Here is a 22224-nt window from a genome sequence, read left to right on the forward strand (position 1 = left end):
ATTCAATGTCCCAGCTTCCACAGCTCTCTGAGGCAGCAAATTCCACAGATCCACAACCCTCTGACAGAAGAAATTCCTCCTCATCTCAGTTTTAAATGGGCAGCCCCTTATTCAAAGATTATGCCCTCTAGTTCTAGTCTCCCCTATCAGTGGAAACATCCTCTCTGCATCCACCTTGTCAAGCCCCCTCATAATCTTATACGTTTCGCTAAGATCACCTCTCATTCTTCTGAATTCCAATGAGTAGAGGCCCAACCTACTCAACCTTTCCTCATAAGTCAACGCCCTCATCTCCGTTATCAACCTAGTGAACCTTCTCTGAACTGCCTCCAAAGCCAGTACCTGTATATCCTTTCGTAAATATGGAAATTAAAACTGCAGGCAGCATTCCAGGTGTGGCCTCACCAATACCCTGTATAGCTGTAGCAAGACTTCCCTGCTTTTTTACTCCATTCCCTTTGCAATAAAGGACAAGATTCCATTGGCCTTCCTGATCACTTGCTTATGTGCATACTAACCTTTTGTGTTTCATGCACAAGTACCCCCAGGTCCCACTGTACTGCAGCACTTTGCAATCTTTCTCCATTTAAATAATAACTTGCTCTTTGATCTTCACTCTTTAACATTCAGAATTGAGGTTACAACATAGGTAAAAATAAAGAAATTTGAAAAACATATATTAGAAAACGATCAGAAGAAAGCAAAGAAGGGAAATCAATATTTTTATACAGGGAGTGCAACAAAGGTTCAACAGACTGATTCCTGGGATGGGGGTTGGGGAGGTTGTCCTATGAGGAGAAATTGGGTAGACTAGGCTTAAATTCTCTAGAGTTTAGAAGAATGAAAGTTGATCTCATTGAAATATTCAAAATCCTTACTGGGCTTGACAGGGTATGTGCAGGGAGGATGTTTCTCCTGGCTGGGAAATCTAGAACCAGGGGTCACAGTCTCAGAATAAGGGGTCAGTCATTTGGGACTGAGATGAGGAGAAATTTCTTCACTCAGAGGGTGGTGAATCTTTAGAATTCTCTACTCCAGAGGGCTGTTGAAGCTCAGTTGTTGAGTGTATTCAAGACAGAGATCGATAAAGTTTTGGATATTAATGGAATCTGGAGATAGTGGAGGCAAGTGGAGTTGAGGTAGAAGATCAGCCATGATCTCATTGAATGGTGGAGCAGGCTCGAGGGGCCAAAAAGCCTACTCCTGCACCTATTTCTTATGTTCTTAAATAAAATTTCATCTGTCTGTTGAAACCAATAGTGCATTAGCTTTTTCTTCCATTGGTTTAAGTGTTCCAGTCTCTGTGTTTTTCTTCTTTCTAATTGAGTATTGTGTATATTACATATATTTTTGTCATTCAATAATCCTGTAACATAAGATCTTTGTCGCCAATTACATTTTTGCCCCCTATCACATTCAAGTGAAAAAAATCTCATTCAATAAAGCAAAATTCTATCCAATTACACATTACCATGAAGAAAGATTCTGTGAAATACTGCTACCATAACAGTTCCTTGAACTCTCCTGAAGTAATATTTAACAGAAAACACACACAAAAATCTACGGTTGTGTCTACAATGAATTATATAACACTAATTAAAAATACTAAATTCTTATGGGATCAATTTGGGATGATCAATTAAACTTATCAGTGAAGTTAAATGTATTACACATAAAAGCATATTATTTTAGATGTGTTTTCTTTCTTATAGATTGGTGACCACACGCAGTGTACAAGGAAAGATGTTACATGATCCAATTTGCATGATTTATACTTTTGTTATGTAATATTTTCAAAACTAATTTATTTTTGTTTGATTAGCACTCAGTGAACTTCCAAAGACTGCTTGTGAACAGCACCGAGAGAGACTACAAACAGAGTTGAGCCTGCGTGGATCTCAACCTCTTATTGGAATCCACGTCCCTGAGTGTGATGAAGAAGGGAACTTCAAGCCACTACAATGCCATGGCAGTACAGGCCACTGCTGGTGCGTGGATGAAAAAGGACAGGAAATTCCTGGGACTAAGACACCGCCTGGAACCGGTCAACCACGCTGTGGGCTGCCAGGTCAGTCAGTATTTTAATTAAGCAAAATGACCAGTGCTGTAGCAAAAATAAAAAGACATACATTTATATAGCACCTTTTACGATCTCAGAACATCCCAAAGGGCTTTACAATAAAGTACTTTTAAAATATAATCACTGTTCTAATGTCGAAAACATGGCAGCCAATTTTGCACAGCAAGGTTCTACAAACAACAATGTAATAATGACCAGATCATCTGTTTTTAGACGATGGTTGAGGAATAAATATTTGCCAGGACACCAGGGAGAACTCTCCTGCTATTTTTCAAAATATTGCCATCGGATCTTCTATGTCTACTCAAGAGGGAAGATGGGGTCTCATCTGAAAGATGGCACCTCCAAAATTGCAGCGTCCCCTTAGTCCTGCACTGAAGTGTGAGCCTGAATTTTGTGCTCAAGTCTCTGGAGTGGAGCTTGAACCCCCATCCTTCTGACTCAGAGGAGAGTGTGCTATCACTGAGCCATGATCTAATTATAATGCAAAGTGACCGGTGTTGTTGGAAAAATTCAGAGAAGCTAAATGAATTAGTTTTTCATTATCTCTGTGGTTGCCAAGCGCCTGATACTATTGATTGCTATCATATTGAGCAACTGTGACTGGAAGTGAGTTGAACCTCGAATTTCAACAGATTGCCTCCATTGGACAGGAGGCAGGTCGAGTGAGTGCCGCCTGCCCGATGGAAGCAGTTGGAGGTCAGAACCATTTTCACGGTTCTGCCACATTAGCATTCCGTCGGTAAGTTGCTCCTCTTGCCGATCAGAGGGTCAGGATATCCATGGTGCCCAGCTAGTGTAAGTAAGTTAAAGAGGGGAGTGGGATTCCCGGGGGGGGGGGAGGGTTGATTTTATGGGGAATCGAGAAGGAACAATCCCCTAGCCCCACGAAATTGTTTCAAATCAGCGATCCATTTAAGAACTGCTCATTAGGCCACTGAACAGCAATACCAATTGGCCTGAAAATCCACGGGGTGAGCATGTTATGGTATAAGTGCTAGGATGCACCGAGTTGCGGACTTCACCATTGACCCTGCTGAAGTTGGTGGGATCCGGGGCTGGTGGGGGCGGGGGCATGATGAGCAGACCATTTTTGGTTTGGTTGACTCTGCAACACCCAGAGACCAAAATGCTGGGCCCACCTGGAATATTTAAAAAACACATTTTCTCCACCAATCTTAGGAGGTGTGATTGATCTCACCAGGCATATGCTAGGCCCCCAATGAGGACCACGGACCGGCAACTCCCAACTTGGGGAGTCTCGGGGGACCGAAATGGCCCTCTGCCCAAAACGGGGCGCACCTACCGATTTTTAAGTGTTCCGTCCTCCCCGATGCATAGGGCGGACAATCCGGGATTTTCAGCACTTTTTTTTCATGTTTCCGGTTGGAGCGGTGTTGGTGTCGGGAGAAGGGCGGAAGTGCGGTTGGGTCGGAATGGCCGTCGCTCCAAGTCATTGGCACTGCGCTGATGATGTCAATGTGACGCAGAGGTGCCGCATCGCGCTGACACATCACAACGTCCCTTACCTTCAGTTAAAGGGGCGGGCCACTGCAAACTCTGCAGCCACTTTAGTGGCAAACTCTGGACTACCAGGGAGGGTTTCGGCTGAGCCAGTGGCCTGACACCCAAGAGTTGGTGCCAGGATGCCTGTTGACGGCCCGGCCAAACCCGTGGGCATAATTGTCAGTCCGACCTGGCAGTTGGCCGACAATAAAGGACAACATGCCATTTGCCTTCCTTATTGCTTGTTGTACCTGCATGCTAGCTTTTTGTGTTTCTTGCACAAGGACAACCAAATCTCTCTGAGCACCAATATTTGAAAGTTTCTCACCATTTAAAAAATATTCTGTTTTTCTATTCTTCCTACCGAAGTGAATAACCTCACATTTCCCTACATTATACTCCATCTGCCACCTTACTGCCCACTCACTTTATCTATATCCCTTTGCAGATGCTTTGTGTTCTCTTCAAAGCTTACTTTCCCACCTAGCTTTATATCGTCAGCAAACTTGGATACATTACACTTGGTCCCTTCATCTAGGTCATTAATATAGATTGTAAATAGCTGAGGCCCCAGCACCGATTCTTGTGGCACCCCACTAGTTACAGCCTGCCAACCTGAAAATTACCCATTTATCCCTACTCTCTGTTTTCTGTCCGTTAACTAATCCTCTATCCATGCTAATACATTACCTCCAATCCCATGATTATGGTGGAATCAAAGTTCCTTCCATGAGGAAGATCGCATATTGACCATGTGATCAACCCTTCAGAATACCCTATCTTACCCCCAGTTTACATTGGCATTCTTTTCCCTTTCCTCTCTCTGTTCTCTGTGTCCCAGTACATGGAGGCACTTACCCCCCCACCCCTCAGTTCATATCTTTCCTTCTATACATGTTGACACCATTTATCCCATCCCTCAGTTTAGGCTGGCAATTTCCACCCGCCTACCCTTTCAGTTGATACTGGCGCCATTAACTCTCTAACTGCAAGTTCAGTTCCCTCTGGTATTCTCCTCCCAACTGCCTTCTCACTTCCTACACTACAACAGTTACTACGCATCAAAAGTACATAATTAGTTATAAAGTCCTTTGGTATGTCCTGTGGATGTGAAAGGCAAAATAAATGCAAGTCTTCCTTGCTCTTCTTTGTTTCTTTCCACTGCTCCACCTATTGCTCTGAAGGAATGAACACTGAGGTGGGCAGGAATTCTGACAATAGCTTTGCAAGACTGGGAATCCCAATCTCATAAATTTATTACAAGTATTTCTACCTAGAACTATATTTCATCCCTCAGAGCAAATAGAAGGCTGGAGCAGCACTGTGGGTTGGAGGAAATGAAGAATTGTACATGGGTGCATACACTGTATGCCTGGCTATGCCCTGATTAAGGGAGCTTACAATGCAGTTGTATACAGAGCTAGGAAAGTTGGAGATTAACATCTCTTCAGCTAAAACATCTTTTCTCATCCATGATTATTTCTGTTACGTACTGATTTTTCTACATACTTACAATTAGGTTTAGATCTGCTCAGTTCACTTCTGAACTGAATTTGAACCACACCCAGACTGAATGAATGAAAAGCTGCTTTCTCTCTCTAGGAGCTGTAAGAGTTCTTAATAAATAAGCTTGGGCCATCTTAACAGGTGCTTAGTAGGCAAAGAACCACAGCCATTAACTGGCACTAAATTGGTAATGGCATGTGGAATGTAGCAAAATTCACATTAGTGCAGTAGGTGGTTTTGGTCTGAGGTAGGTTTGGGGTCAAATAGAGGAAACTTATCAAAAGAGGAAATGATGACTGATGTGTTTTCTCTGATGTGTGCAAATGCTTGCCAGAAAAATCTTAAATTAAATAGATATAACTGTGTAAAATTCTATTAAATTATACATTTGTATTAAACTACACATTTATGTATTTTTAATCAAATATATTCATATTGAACCATTAACTATAATATAATATTCCTATTATACAACATGGGGTCCACAATACCCTTTCATTTTTATTTTAAATAAACTTATTGACAGAGCACCACTGGAACTTGCATTACTTCGATGTAACATTCTAACAGTGATAGAGAAAAATCACAACAGGGTTGTGAAGGAGAGCGGATTTAAAAGAGAATTCGGGTGAAATTGATTTGCAAATGTCTCCATGTCATGCACATACAAGCTTTATCATGGACCAGATGTTGCATGTTTCAGTTTATGTAAAGTAATTAGTGAACTGAAAAGATACCAAACAGAATATTAATTGTTAGAATGTTGCCCTTCATATTTTTATCTGTGATAGTTTGAAATCTGGCGTCTTTCTTTTCAATTGATTAGCACCGACGGAACGTCCAAAAACCGCTTGTGTGGAGCAGCGAGATCAACTGCAAGCAGAGCTCAATCAGCACAGAGCTCGACCTCCTATTGGAATGCATATTCCTCAGTGTGATGCAGAAGGGAATTTCAGGCCTCTGCAGTGCCACAGCAGTACAGGCCACTGCTGGTGTGTGGATGAATGGGGCCGAGAAATTCCTGGAACCAGGACACACCCTGGAAACGATCAGCCACAGTGTGGGCTGCCAGGTCAGTCAGTATACAGTTTTATTTTGGAAAGTACTGTAATGATTCCTGTCTGGAAGTATGTAATTGTTTTCATACTAACTCCACTGCTGCTTCATGTAATTTGGCATCAAAAGGAATCCAATGGTTTGAAACAAGTCATCTTTAAAACTGTGTAAGCTTTAACATTCCATAAAAGCGACAGAATCTAGCCCGTTGAATACCAGATTGGCTGACACAAGCAACACTACAAACTTGCATATGACTGAATAAAGCTGTCGCTGAAGTTAGCTGGATTTTCCAGTACATATTTCTGTAACATTTTCAAAGTTTCCATGAACCTTAGATTAATCGGTGGTGAGCATTCACATTTTAACAAATGGTTGTACAGTATATACTCCTGAAAAGTTGAAGTTGCTTTTGTGCTTAAAAAAAATAAATGTGATTATTTGCGGCACTTTTTACTGCGCATGTCTGCCTGTTTGGTACCGCGCATGCGCACTCGATGCGGTCGTACATGTGCAGTACCAAACGGTTGCGGCAACTACGGCCTTTCCTTACATTTTCCTCGGCTCCAGGCAGGTAAGGTCAAGGGATTGGATTGATGGAGAGAGAAGCAAGGGGGTGGTGAGGAGAGGAGATCGAAGGGGAGAGAAGATTAGGGGTCAGGGTGGGGGGAGAGGAGAGGGGATTGGATGGGCAGGGAGAGGGAAGTGGAACGGGGGGGGGGCGGTGGTGGTGAGAAGAGGGGCTAGAAGGGGAGAGGAGAGAGGGAGTTAGTGGGGGATGGAGAGAAGAACAGATCAGAGGGAGAGAGGGGATAGAAGAGGAGAGGGAATAGGATGGGCAGGGAGAGGGAAGTGGAGCAGGGGGGGTGGATGAGGAGAGGATCGAAGGGGAGAGAGGAGAGGGTGATTGGTGGGGGGGTGTAGAGAAGAGTGGGAATAGAAGGGGGTAGAAGATCAGGAACTTGGTGGGAAGGTCAGGAACTTGTGGGGGTCGGGGGGGAAGCAGTGGGGAGGGGAAAGAACATGATCAATATCTAAAGAAAGGGGGTAATGAGAGCAAGAACGTGATCCAGATGGGAAGATAAATCACATTCTCCATCTGTTGGGCCTGGATCACGTTCTTCCACCACCCATCCCCTTTACACTCGCACCACATTTTCCCTCTCCTACCCCACCCTCTGCAAACTGCAGTGATTCAAAAACGCAGCTCACAATCACCCTCTCAACGGCAACTAGGAATAGGCAATAATTAAATGAATTTTTTAAAATGAGAGCATTTTCTGTGCAATGTTCCCTGTAAGCAGCCATGGAACGCTCCAGTGAATCTGCTCAGTCGGCTTGCTGGTTTTACAATACAAAAACCAGTGTGATTATTTGCACCAACAAATTTGAGTCATTCTGCACATGCATACCATATGAGGGGGCGGAGTCTAAAGACTGTCCTCCCCTCCCCCCCCTGGAGCTGCGCATGTGCACCCATCATTCCAACTTATGCACTTACATTTCCTGTAGACTCAGCACAAACCCTAGAGCCTGGAGCCCATTCACAGGCTCCAGGCCCAGCTCAGTGGGGGTGAAGTTCAGGAACTCAGCTGGCAGGAGGTGGGGGGAGGGGGGGCGATGGAGAGGGAAGATCTGGGACTTTTTTTGTGGGGGGGGGCTGGGAGAGGAACTTGTTGGGGCAGGCAGAAGGTGAATACGGTCCTAACCCGGGAGGGTGAGCCCTGCCTGTTCTCTGAAAGCAGTAATGTTAGCTCTGGAGCCTGGCTTTCACAATGAATGGATCAAATTACACATTGCAAAGACCTTGATTACTCAGGCAGGCAGGATCAAATTACACATTCCAGACAAACTGCCGGGTGTGTCTTGTGCTCCAAGGGGATGAATCAGAAATCTGGTCTTGTCATCCAAGGGGACTAATCAGAACTTTGGTGTTGCTTGCCAAAAAATATTGAATTATCCAATAATTTAAATTAAACGTAAATAACACAGCAAATTTCAAATTTAGTGCAAATAATTAATCAGATTTATTCGAATTAAGCAACTTTGAATGAAGAGTAGTCTGTACTGAGTTCACAGAATAACACCAGAACGCTTTTACTGATGAACCACTCTTTAAAAAGAACCATTATTCTTAAATATTTTTCATGTACCATCCTTAATGAACTGATGCTCACAGATGATGCTTGCGATTCCAATACCTTTTCAAAATAATGCATCACATCTCTCCACCATGTGATTTTACCTTCCTACACCATACCTTAAATGTAAGAAGTAACGGGGGGGGGGGGGGGGGAGATTTTCTACTTGGGCACCAAACGGCTGTGATGGTGGCAGTGCATGATCAGCCATGATCATATTGAATGGTGGTGCAGGCTCGAGGGGCCGAATGGCTATTCCTGCACCTATTTTCTATGTTGCAACTGCTGGATGTTAGGTCAGTTTCATTTAAGCATACTATTTGTGATAGGATTTGCTTTATTTTAATGCAGTAAACATTCTAGTGGCCTATTGCTCCATGCACTTTACTACCCATTTGTGTTTTAGTGGATCGGCGGGGGGAGGGAGTTTGTGCATGGGGGAGCAAAGGGGGCCACGAATGTTCTTGATACCCAGGGCACCAGGAATTCTTAATCCAGCTCTGGCCATCCCCCAACATAACTGATTCGCATTGGATATCCTCTTGGGTTCAGAGTCACTGGACACTCATATAAGCAGATCCAGCAACCCTATATTTTGAAAGTTCTGTTACCACCCAATTTGTAGTTACATGATCATGTGATTTGGAAGCTGTAACAACAACAACTTGTATTTAAATAGCACCTTTAACATAGTGAAACGTCCCAAGGCGCTTTACAAGAGTATTATGAGACAAACAATTTGACACCTCAAAATAAGACCCCTCATTGTGTGTACTGGATACTGTGATCTCATTCGTGATCTGTGTTCATTTCTTCTATCTTCTCAAGGCGGACTGATAAACATTCTCGTGAGATAAGGCCAATTGTAAATCACCAAACTTGTTTATTTTATGTGACCTGCATGACTTAACCGACTCTTTAACCTTGAAAAAAGATAAACGAACCAAATAAGATACTAGTGGGAATAGAAATCGTTAATCCAGAGCACTGTTGTAAGTGACTGCAGGACTAGGGGTCATAGGTATGAAGTAATAAAAAAGCAAGTTCAGGAAACATTTCTTCATACAGAATGATTAATATTTGGGACTGTCTTCTGGATAGGGTAACGGAGCCAAAACTCTGGAATGATTCAACAGCAGTTAGATGCTGTGATGGGAATACTGTAGATTTCTATTGACGAATGAGTTAGATGGCTCAAATGGTCTCCTTCGTATTAATCATCCTTGTAAGCTTCCTTGTTCAGGTGTGTAGGCCTATGTTTCTCTTGTTGGAAGACACTTTTTACAATAAATAGAACATTCAGAAACGACAACAAGAAAATTATTTTACACCTGTGGCAATTTTGCTATTCTTGAAAGAATCTCCGTCACCAAATCCAAACAATACAGAACCATCAAAATCACAGCAGAGAAGGAGGCCTTTAGATCCATAGGGCTTGTGCTAGTACTTGTATTTTCTACTAGAATTATCTACTCTATCCCCATTTCCCTGTCCTTCCCCCATCCTTTTATATTCTCCCTTTTCCAATTCCCCTTTAAATGATGTTATGCAGGGAAAAATTTGTTTTGCACCGGTAACCGGCATAGATCTTTGTTTGTACTACCCAGAAATAAAGTTTCACTTAGGCAGAGCGCAGATAGGACAGTTAGGCGGGGAAGATCAAATGCCCGTATTGGAACCTGTCCAATTTCCCTTTCATTAATTTAAAAGTAGAAGTAAAATTCTGTATGCCCCATCACAGCCACATGATTGCACTCGCCAGGTGATATGTTACACCCAAGCAACACAGATGAAAATTTGCTCTTACGTATTTGGCTCTGTCTGTTTCCCCCACTCTGTTAAGAATGTTACCATTTAGGGTTTATTTACTTTAATTGTTTTTCCAAAAATATGTCATTTCCCATTTCTCTGCATCAGCCACCTGTCTGCCCACTACTAACCTGTCCTCTCCTACATTCTTTCTCACAGCTTGCAATAGCCCTAATTTGCTTTCTCTCCTCCAGCCATTTCTCTATCCGTGAATCTACATTCCCATTCATGCCATATGCCTTCATTTTCATAACAAGCTTCTTGCATGACATCTTATCAAATACATTTTCAAAATCCATATATACATCCACTGCTAACTCTGTTACACTCACTTGTTCAAAAAATATCAATTAAATTAGCCAAGCACAATCTTCCCTTTACAATTCCATGCTATTCCTGATTAGTCCATTCTGTCTAAGTGATGAATAATTTAATCTCACATTATGGATTCTAGAAGTTTTTCACAACCAAGTCAAGACTTACTGATCCATAATTTCCTGTCTTATTCCTTTCCCTTGAACAGGATGTAACATTTGCCACTCTGCAATCCTTGGCACAATTAACATTTTCACAGATTTAAAAAAAAATTATAGTTAGGTCCTTTATTATCTCCTCTACAATCTCCTTCTGTATTTTAGGATGCATACCATATGGGCTTGATTGCTTTTCTATTTTTAGAAAGGTTAACTTTTTTGAATGCGGTTTTCCTTTGAATATTTATGTCTAGTGGTGACTCTTCCACATCCTCCTCAGGAACTCCGACAGTGCCTCTTTCACCTTCCTCTGGAAAACTGAGGAGAAATACTTATTTAGCTTCTCTGTCATTTCTTCACATTTATATACAAGATGACTTCCTTCATCACTAACTGGTCCCTTTAACTATCCTTTTACTTCCTATGTGCTTATGTAAGTCCTTGCTGTTGCTCTCAATTCTAGTTTTTGCTTTCTTTCTACACTTATGTTTTTCAGTTTGCTTATATATTATTCCCCCCACTATATTTAACCTGTCTGTTTTAAAACTTGTGTTTTGCTCAAATCTGTTCATCCATGGAACCCAGCTTTTGATGCACTGCCTTTACTCCTATTCTGAATGTATTAAACCTATATCGCATATTTAAATATCTCCCACTGCTGGTCCATTGTTTAATCTGCCATTTTTCCAACCAATTAATCTGGGCTAGATCTCTGCATCCTATTCAGAGAATTCAGCCATTCTAAGAAAGTAATGAGTAATTGTTTCATTCAACACAAGTAGATTCTACATTTTAACTATGGTGTTATATTGATCCATTTCAGAACCCATACAGCGTCCACAGACAGTGTGTGAACGTTGGAGACTGAGCCTTCTGGAACATTATGGTGGAAGACCAGCTGATGATCAGCATGTCCCCCAATGTAATCAGTTTGGGGACTTTAATCCTTTGCAGTGCCATGGAAACAGTGGTTACTGTTGGTGTGTGGATAAAGAGGGTCGAGAAATTCAAGGAACTAGAACTCAACCTGGCAGTCCACCAGCATGTGAGAACTTACATCTTTACTTTGGTTGTAAAGTGAAAGTTAAAGACCTTTTTTAAAGACTAATGAAAAAGAGGCATCTTTTTAAATTTTAATGTTCGCTTTCCAAAATGAGAAGTTCAAATCATCAGGGCACTTTTAGAAAGAAAGAGCTTGCATCTATATAGCGTCTTTCACGACCTCAGGAAATCCCAAAGTGTTTTACGGCCAATTAGGTACATTTTTGAAATGTAATCAATGTTGTAATATAGGGAAACACAGCAGCCAAATTGCACACAAGGTCCCACAAACAGCAATGAGCAGATAATGGCCAAATAATCTGATTTAGTAATGTTGGTTGAGGGATGAATATTGGCCAGGACACCGGGGATAACTCCCCTAACTCTTCTTTGAATAGTGCCAGGAGTACTTTTATGTCTACCAGAAAGGTCAGCCAGAGCCTCGGTTTAATGTCTCCTCCAAAAGACGGCACCTCCGACTGTGCAGTGTTCCCTCAATGCTGCATTGAAGTGTCTACGAGATTTTGTGCTCAAGTCTCAGGAGTGCGGCTTGAACGCACCTTTTGACTCAAAGGCTACAAATTGAGCCACGGCTGACAAATATGAAAAATATGCAGTATTAAAGATAGCAATAGAACAAAGCCACAGTTTGTATTGGTTATTCAGAATTGTTCTTACTAATTGCCTTTTGATGAAAGACTGCATTATAACCATCGTACTTTTATAAAAATTTAGAATTCATCCTAAAGATTTATGATTTTTTTTCCCCCTTGAATTTACCAGGTATACCAACTGTTGCACCTCCCATTATACAACCTACTACAGCGCCTGTTGTGACTCCTCCACCCACGGGTACCTTCCTTTTATATGCTCAGGGACAGCACATTGGGTACCTGCCCTTGAATGGTACTCAGCTAAACAAAGAGGGAGCCAAGAGCCTGTTAGCTCTTCATGTAAAGTATCTATTTTTATAAGTTTATCCATTGGAATAGCCCCAGATAGTTTTAGTACTTGGGAAGGGGGAAAGTGGGATCAGGTTATTTTCATTTTTTGGCAAGTGTAAATGGCTCAACACCACTAAATTACACCCATACATATAAAATAAATTAGATCAAGCACTGGAACAGGGAAATTAATAGAACTGTGCAAATGAGATGAATTGAAGCATAATTAGTGGCAAGTACAGCTGATGTAAGTGAGAGAAGTGAACGCAGAGATGTTAACTGGTAAGTTTAAAGGAAGACTTGCATTTATATAGCACTTTTCATGACCTCAAAGCGCTTTACAACCAATGAATTACTTTTGACCATTAGAGACAGTTGTAATGCAGGAAAGTTGCCTTTTCTGTGTTACAATTTGTTGAAAGTAATTTTATCTTTTTTAATTCTTTAAGATATTTCAGGTCCTTGGAGCCGGCGTTAAACGATGGGCCCTGAAATTCCTGGGGGACTGGTCTGCCAGCTGAGTGAAACCCCCACCCACCTTAGCCCTAGACCCCAAGACCTTTTCCTAAATCTTGGGGACAGGATCACTTGCATAGCCAAGTCAGGCGACTGGTTCTTGCAGGGACACCTGCTTCAGCGGCACCTGCCCCAGCTTGACCTGTTCTGCCCTCATAAGGAGAACCAGCATCTTTGTGCTCTGCCTGAGGACCCAATGAGCCAAAGAAAAAATGTTTTCATTCGTCAGCTCCCATTGGAGTCATTCTGCCACTAAAGAAAATAAACCATCCCATCCCACCTGGAATTACCTTATTCTAGATATCTGATCTCAACTGGCATGAGTTCCACTGGGTTCTTTTAAGGGTGTAAAAGGAGGAATTTCCTAAGGAAGTTCAGGAATTCCACCCAACATACCTCCCTTGACATGGAGCAGGGGTGAGGGAGTGGGTAGGAGATCCACGCATGTCCCCCTCCCTCGACCAGAATTTAAAGGTCCAGTATAATGAGGCAGAATTCTCCTATATTTCAGATGGCCCCGGGGAGAAATGAGACTCATGTTCTCTCCCAACCCAGGGATTTTGGGGTCATGAGTTTTGACTACTTTGTTGATGTAGTAAATCAGTGCATACTTGACCCGAGTTCACTGAGGTCTTCTCTGTGCTTAATCCAAAGATGAAAGATACTGGGAAATGAAGGGAATGGTCATGGCCTTTCTGCATGATGTGAATTGCTCTGTGTTCATTGCTGACATGTGCAGGCAAGCCAGAAGTAGAGAGCTGAAATGTATGTTATGTAACTGCTGCCAGTTCCCTTCTATGTGATCAGATGCATTGACAATATCTGCAGAGTTTTTTAAAAAACGATTAATAAATCATTACCACATTGCAATATATAATTAGCAATGCTAAATTCTGTGAATCAACTTGTGTGTATCCATTACAGAAAACATTAACGTAATTCAATTTCTGCTGCCATTTACATGCTAGAGTATTTTTTTTTCATGAGCACAGTTTTAAATGTCTCCTTTGCTGCTATATTTTAAGTTTGCCTCTATACAATGGTCTAATAGTGTTTAAATAGCTGCTATTTTAGATTAATTAATGTTTAACACATTAAATTATCTTTATACTTGGATAAAGTAGACATAACACCAAACAATGCTACTAAACAGAGCTATAGAAAATTATGTAATCGTGTTCACATTTGAGGTCCTCCAGCTGTTAGACAGATTTGTAAGCTTGACCAGATTGGGTTCACTTTTTTTGAATTTTCTGATTGCTGGTCTATTAGATGATTAACTGTTTTCTTCTGTCTTATTTTTCCCTTCCAAGGGTTCAATTGTTATTGGTATTGATTATGACTGCAGGGAAAAGATGGTTTACTGGACAGACGTTGCTGGCCGAACTATTAATCGAGTTAGTTTAGAACCTGGCGCTGAGCCAGAAATTATCATTAATTCGGGTGAGTTCTCATTCATTTGGGTAATGAAAATTATTGTCCTTTTACATTAGATGAGAACAAAAATCATGAATGTAGGAAGAAAATTATATCTTGTAAACTTCCCCCCAAAACTTTCCATTCTTCTTAAGGGGTGGGACATGGGCAGGCAGGTGGAAGTGGAGTTCTAAATGCTCTTCAACTTTCTGGTTGTGCCTCCCTTGCCCCATTGTTATTTGTGCTAGTGTTTCTTACAATACAAATTAAAATGGCCATTTTTTTTTACATTAATAACACATTAATATATCCCCCCTTCAAAAGAATGTTAAAACATCAGCTGTGATCCCTCATCTGTGCTGAATTAGCTGATGGAGCTTGAGTAGTGATGGAGCATTACAATCCTGGAAATGGAGGGAAAGAAATAAAATAAATAAGTAAATAAATAATTGGCTAGTGGTCCCACTCCTAAACAGTTTCCAGTGATCCCTGCCATAAGTGCATGTGTGTAAATACAGGATGAGGACAGGATCAAGTCTCAGTTGAATAACCTGAGACTCAGAGCCCAGGCTCAGTTGAGAAGAATGGTCAATTGGAAGCCTGTGGAATTTTACCCAACATGATTCACGAGAGCGGATAGAGAAAATAGCAGTTATGTTTTCTTTCTCTTATCTCTACCACTTTTCCTTAGTTTCCCAAATTATGATACAATATTTCCCTTACGATGCAGGCTCATTGTTGTGCAACTCGCAACAAGCACAACTACGTAAATGAAATCCAGAGTGCTACTACCTTTACATATGGAACATACTGTGTTAGATAACTTTTTAAGTTCCAAGATGTTTCCCATTGAAAATAGTTGACACATAAGTTGCAGCTACACCGGCTAATTACCACATCTACTAAATTGTCGGATGGATACTAAATAATTTATACCTCCTCTTTGTACTTCTGCTTCTACTTTAGGACTGACTAGTCCTGAAGGACTAACCATAGACTACCTCCGCAGAAACATATTTTGGACTGACAGTGGATCAGATAAAATAGAAATTGCCAAAGTGGATGGATCTCAACGGCGAGTTCTTGTTGATACTGATCTGGTCAATCCCAGAGCAGTAGTAGTGGACTCTCTTAGTGGGTAGGTTTCATCTGGAGCTGTCCAGTTTTTACAGCTTAAAAAAAAAACTTATTTTAGCACTTCTATCTTGAGTTTTCCAGAAGAAAACAATTTTTAAATATCTAAAGTGTTTTCTTTCCAATTGGGCATACATATCTAGCCTATGTAGACAGCATGATTATAGCTTTTACAAGTAGTCAAGCAAACAGCAGGATTTTTCAAAGATGTCAACATATGACAGCAATCCAAATTACATGATATGGCATCATGTTGCACAGATGGTGGTACCTATATTATAGATCTAAAATACTTCCACGGTTTTTAGGATAAAGAACATTTACATTGCACTAAATTAATCTGTGCAGAATGCCTCAATGACTACTAGCAAAGTTCCAATAGAATTAAACAAAGTCTGGGGCCAGCAAATGTTTCCTTTTAAGGTGGCCTCAAAAGGATAATGGTCTGTTTTGTAAATGCTAAATGACAGGCTCTCATGGCCTTTAGATTAGATACTCAAACTTGTTTGTATTAATTCTTACGCTCTTCTGGTTTCCCTCCAGCAACCTTTACTGGACAGACTGGAATCGTGAAGCACCTAAAATTGAGACTTCTCATGTAGATGGAACTAACAGAAGGGTGCTGGTTAAAAATGACATTGGATTGCCCAATGGGTTGACTTTTGACCCATTTTCCTCACAACTATGTTGGGCTGATGCCGGTATGTTTCATAGGCTAAGCGGATTTTACTTTTAAAGGCAACCTGTTAAAAGGATCAAATTAGTTGGTATTAAAGCTAGTTTTAAGACATGTCTTTGGTCATAATGAATGAAACAAAGTTGAGGAATTCCACTTTTGAAATTTGCTGTTCAATACTAACTCCCTTTCTTATTACACTTGCTTTCATTGATGATTGGAATGAAAAGGAACCAAAGACCTGGAGTGCATATTTTCAGATGGTACAGGAAGGCATGTGGTGCAGAGTGGTCTAAATTATCCCTTTAGTATTGTTGCCTACTCAAATCACTTTTACTACACAGACTGGAGAAGGTAGGAACAAAACCTAATGGAACTTTTAATTTACATGCAAGTATATCTTAAATGCTGCTTATACTGGACTGATGGACATTTGTCAGAACCAAAAATTAGGGAAGCAATCCTGGTCAACTGGTGAGTAGTCAACTGTTAATTTCTCAGCAGACCTGCAGTTACTAAGTTTGATTTTTTTTAAATACAAAATGGGGCTAGAATTTGGAATTTATCTGCCAGAAACCATTGTTAAAACAATGTCCATAAGTTATTTTAAAAGGGATTTAATTTGTTGCTTGAAATCAGGAATATAGAAACATAGAAAATAGGTGCAGGAGTAGGCCATTCAGTCCTTCGAGCCTGCAGCACCGTTTAATAAGATCATGGCTGAACATTCACCTCAGCATCCCTTTCCTGCTTTCTCTCCATACCCCTTGATCCCTTTAGCCATAAGGGCCATATCTAACTCCCTCTTGAATCTATCCAACGAACTGGCATCAACAACTCTTTGCGGAAGGGAATTCCACAGGTTAACAACTCTGAGTGAAGAAGTTTCTCCTCATCTCAGTCCTAAATGGCTTACCCCTTATTCTTAGACTGTGTCCCCTGGTTCTGGACTTCCCCAACATCGGGAACATTCTTCCTGCATCTAACCTGTCCAGTCGTGTCAGAATTTTATATGTTTCTATGAGATCACTTCTCGTCCTTCTAAACTCCAGTGAATAAAGGCCCAGTCGATCCAGTCTCTCTTCATATGTCAGTCCAGCCATCCCAGGAATCAGTCTGGTGAACCTTCGCTGCACTCCCTCAATAGCAAGAACGTCTTTCCTCAGATTAGGAGGCCAAAACTGAACACAATATTCCAGATGAGGCCTCACCAAGGCCCTGTACAACTGCAGGAAGACCTCCCTGCTCCTATACTCAAAACCCCTAGCTATGAAGGCCAACACACCATTTTCCTTCTTCACCGCCTGCTGTACCTGCATGCCAACTTTCAATGACTGATGTACCATGACACCCAGGTCTCGTTGCATTTCCCCTTTTCCTAATCTGCTGCCATTCAGATAATATTCTGCCTTCGTGTTTTTGCCCCCAAAGTGGATATCCTCACATTTATCCACATTATACTGCATCTGCCATGCATTTGCCCACTCACCTAACCTGTCCAAGTCACTCTGCAGCCTCTTAGCGTTCTCCTCACAGCTCACACCGCCACCCAGTTTGGTGTCATCTGCAAACTTGGAGATATTACACTCAATTCCTTCATCCAAATCATTAATGTATATTGTAAATAGCTGGGGTCCCACACTGAGCCCTGCGGCACCCAACTAGTCACTGCCTGACATTCTGAAAAGGACCCGTTTATCCCAACTCTCTGCTTCCTGTCTGCCAACCAATTTTCTATCCACGTCATTAGCCCAATACCATGTGCTTTAATTTTGCACACCAATGTCTTGTGTGGGACCTTGTCAAAAGCCTTTTGAAAGTCCAAATACACCACATCCACTGGTTCTCCCTTGTCCATTCGACTAGTTACATCCTCAAAAAATTCCAGAAGATTTGTCAAGCATGATTTCCCTTTCATAAATCCATGTTGATTTGGACCAATCCTATCACTGCTTTCCAAATGCACTGTTATTTCATCTTTAATAATTGATTCCAACATTTTCCCCACTACTGATGTCAGGCTAACCGGTCTATAATTACCTGTTTTCTCTTTCCTTTTTTAAAAAGTGGTGTTACATTAGCTACCCTCCAGTCCATAGGAACTGATCCAGAGTCGATAGACTGTTGGAAAATGATCACCAATGCATCCACTATTTCTCGGGCCACTTCCATAAGTACTCTGGGATACAGACTATCAGGCCCCGTGGATTTATCGGCCTTCAATCCCATCAATTTCCCTAACACAATTTCCCGTCTAATAAGGATATCCTTCAGTTCCTCCTTCTCACGAGACCAACTGTACTTCCGGAAGGTTATTTGTGTCTTCCTTCGTGAAGACAGAACCAAAGTATTTGTTCAACTGGTCTGCCATTTCTTTGTTCCCCATTATAAATTCACCTGAATCTGACTGCAAGGGACCTACGTTTGTCTTTACTAATCTTTTTCTCTTCACATATCTATAGAAGCTTTTGCAGTCAGTTTTTATGTTCCCGGCAAGCTTCTTCTCATACTCTATTTTTCCCCTCCGAATTAAACCCTTTGTCCTCCTCTGCTGAATTCTAAATTTCTCCTCAGGTTTGCTGCTTTTTCTGGCCCGTTTTTTTGCCTCTTCCTTGGATTTAACACTATCCTTAATTTCTCTTGTTAGCCACGGTTGAGCCACCTTCCCCATTTAATTTTTACTCCAGATAGGGATGTACAATTGTTGAAATTCATCCATGTGATCTTTAAATGTTTGCCATTGCCTATCCACCGTCAATCCTTTAAGTATCATTTGCCAGTCTATTCTAGTCAACTCACATCTGATACCATCGAAGTTATCTTTCCTTAAGTTCAGGACCCTAGTCTCTGACCTTAATGTGAACTTAATATGAAATGTTAAGCGTGGTAAGCTGGAGTGGGTATAATCAAATATGCCATTTGCCCCACATTGGCAGCTCTGCTTTCAGATGCCTAATCCCCCTCTTTCTCCTCCTTTAAGACTTTCCTTAAAACCCAGCTCTTTGGACATATTTTTGGTCATAGATTCCAATATCTTCTTAGGCTCTGCATCCATTTTTTGATTGCGCTCTTAAGAAATAGTTTGGGATATTTTTCTACATTAAAAAAGGTGTTATATAAATGCAAGTTGTAGGTGGAGAAAAACACCAAAGTCTTAATGGACAGAATTATAAAAAAAAAACGTAATTCTCAGTATGTGGGCACCACTGGCAAAGCCGGCATTAATTGCCCATCCCTAATTTTCTGAAAACATAAGAAATAGGAACAGGAGTAGGCCATACGGCCCCTTGAGCCTGCTCCGCCATTCAATAAGATCATGACTGATCTGATCATGGACTCAGCTCCACTTTTCCGCCCGCTCCCCATAACCCCTTATCGTTTAAGAAACTATCTATTTCTGTCTTAAATTTATTCAATGGCCCAGCTTCCACAGCTCTGAGGCAACGAATTCCACAGATTTACAACCGATAAGAAATTTCTCATCTGTTTTAAATGGGTGGCCCCTTATTCTAAGATTATGCCCTCTAGTTCTAGTCTCCCCCATCAGTGGAAACATCCTCTCTGCATCCACCTTGTCAAGCCCTCTCATAATCTTATACCTTTCGATAAGATCACCTATCATTCTTCTGAATTCCAATGAGTAGAGGCCCAACCTACTCAACCTTTCCTCATAAGTCAACCCCCTTGTCTCCGTAATCAACCAAATGAACCTTCTCTAAACTGCCTCCAACGCAAGTATATCCTTTCATAAATATGGAAACCAAAACTGCATGCAGTATTCCAGGTGTGGCCTCACCAATACCCTGTATAGCTGCAGCAAGACTTCCCTGCTTTTATACTCCATCCCTTTGCAATAAAGGCCAAGATTCTATTGGTCTTCCTGATCACTTGCTGTACCTGCATACTATCCTTTTGTGTTTCATGCACAAGTACCCCCAGGTCCTGCTGTACTGCAGCACTTTGCAATCTCCATTTAAATAATAACCTGCTCTTTGGCAGAAAAAAATCAAAGTGAATGACCTTACATTTTCCAACATTATACTCCATCTGCCAAATTTTTTCCCACTCACTTAGCCTGTCTATGTCCTTTTGCAAATTGTTGTGTCCTCCTCACACATTGCTTTTCCTCCCATCTTTGTATGGTCAGCAAACTTGGCTATGTTACACTCAGTCCCTTCTTCCAAGTCACTAATATAGATTGTAAATAGTTGGGGTCCCAGCACTGATCCCTGTGGCACCCCACTAGTTACTGGTTGCCAACCAGAGAATGAACCATTTATCCCGACTCTGTTTTCTGTTAAGCTAGCCAATCCTCTATCCATGCTAAATATATTACCCCCAACGCCGTGAACTTTTATCTTGTGGAATAACCTTTTATGAGGCACCTTGTCAAATGCCTTCTGGAAGTCCAAATACACATCCACTGGTTCCCCTTTATCCACCCTGTTCGTTACATCCTCAAAGAATTCCAGCAAATTTGTCAAACATGACTTCCCCATCATAAATCCATGCTGACTCTGTCTGACCGAATTTTGCTTTTCCAAATGTCCTGCTACTGCTTCTTTAATAATAGATTCCAACATTTTCCCAACCACAGATGTTAGGCTTTTTGTCTGCCACCTTTTTTTAAATAGGGGCGTTACATTTGCAGTTTTCCAATCTGTTGGGACCTCCCCAGAATCCAGGGAATTTTGGTAAATTACAACCAATGCATCCACAATCCCTGCTGCTACTTCTCTTAAGACGCTAGGATGCAAGCCATCAGGTCCAGGGGATTTATCTGCCTTTAGTCCCACCTCCTTAGTGATTGTGTTAAGTTCCTCCCCCCCTATAGCCCCTTGACTAGCCACTGTTGGGATATTGTTAGTGTCCTCTACCGTAAAGACTGATACAAAATATTTGTTTAGAGTTTCTGCCATCTCTATGTTCCCCATTACTAATTCCCCAGTCTCGTCCTCTAAAGGACCAACATTTACAGAAGGTGGTAGGCCACCTTCTTGAACCGCTGCAGCCCATGTGGTGAAGGTGTTCCATAATGTTGTTGGTTAGTAAGTTCCAGGATTTTGATCCAGCGCTGCTGAAGGAGCAGTGATATATGTCCAAGTCAGGATGGTGTGGAATTTGGAGGACGTGATGTACCCATGCACCTGCTGCCTTTGTATTTCTAGAACAGGATCACACATCTCCCGGGCATTGCTTCTCTCAGCCCGGGAGTACATTGCAGCACGACGCCCTCAACCAGCATGGAATGGTGCAGGGAGACAAGCGTATAGGGTCTGGGAGATGGTTTGGTGAGCGCATCAGAGACTATGAAGTGGGGGCTAGGGGAAAGAGGAAGTCGAGGAAAATGCAGTTCAAGGATGTGGACTCAGGAAAGGAAGGACTAAGGGTCAAGAATGGGGACTTGGGAGCAGTATGGAAGAATGGGGTTGGGCCCCGTATCTCCAAGAGAGCCAGAAGCCGCAGCAGCAATGCGGTGAGTGGGGCTGGCACTGAGAGGAGCAGCCAGTAAAAGGGTGAGTGAAACCTGGGGTACTGTGGGTAAATAGTAAGATTGGTTCCACTGGTGCGCAAATGGAGAAGGGGATGGGGACTAAGGATTATCATTGCGCTTAGGGAGCATCACAAGCTCAAATACATAGAGATGCAGGAGGGCAGATACAGCAGACAAGCCCATAGGGCAGTTAGCATAAGCACTCCTGATCCAGAGATGTAAAAAAATATTTTCCTACAATGTCTTTAGTAGCCTCCAGCACTCCCTTTAAAGACCAGAATAAACAAAAGATGTTATACATGAGAGTAATTTCAAGGCAGCAATCTTAATTGATGGGTTCACAAGAGCAAAAGTTAACTCAGATTAGACGCTCATTGGTATCCACTACTCTATTTAATTCTCCTTCGCAGCTACTCCATACTTAAGATTTTG

At 41.7% G+C, this 22224-nt stretch overlaps 1 protein-coding gene across 6 annotated transcripts in view; it reads left to right on the forward strand.

Moving 5' to 3' along the window:
• The window catches only part of nid2a (nidogen 2a (osteonidogen)), a 208028-nt gene that overhangs the window by 166853 nt on the left and 18951 nt on the right, over positions 1-22224 (forward strand). For 5 of the 6 annotated variants that reach the window (XR_011593109.1, XM_070879213.1, XM_070879214.1 and 2 more), the window contains 8 exons: positions 1823-2068; positions 5919-6164; positions 11395-11616; positions 12396-12565; positions 14386-14515; positions 15455-15626; positions 16166-16323; positions 16529-16652. Coding sequence is in view for 5 of the 6 variants with exons in the window: in XM_070879213.1 (XP_070735314.1) it covers positions 1823-2068; positions 5919-6164; positions 11395-11616; positions 12396-12565; positions 14386-14515; positions 15455-15626; positions 16166-16323; positions 16529-16652 (1468 nt within the window). In the remaining variant the exon portion in view is untranslated. Of the gene's footprint in view, positions 1-1822; positions 2069-5918; positions 6165-11394; positions 11617-12395; positions 12566-14385; positions 14516-15454; positions 15627-16165; positions 16324-16528; positions 16653-22224 lie in introns of those variants that run through there. The other variant, XM_070879217.1, reaches the window with a different exon arrangement.

This window comes from Pristiophorus japonicus, chromosome 4, assembly GCF_044704955.1.
Source record: "Pristiophorus japonicus isolate sPriJap1 chromosome 4, sPriJap1.hap1, whole genome shotgun sequence".
Taxonomy (NCBI): domain Eukaryota; kingdom Metazoa; phylum Chordata; class Chondrichthyes; family Pristiophoridae; genus Pristiophorus; species Pristiophorus japonicus.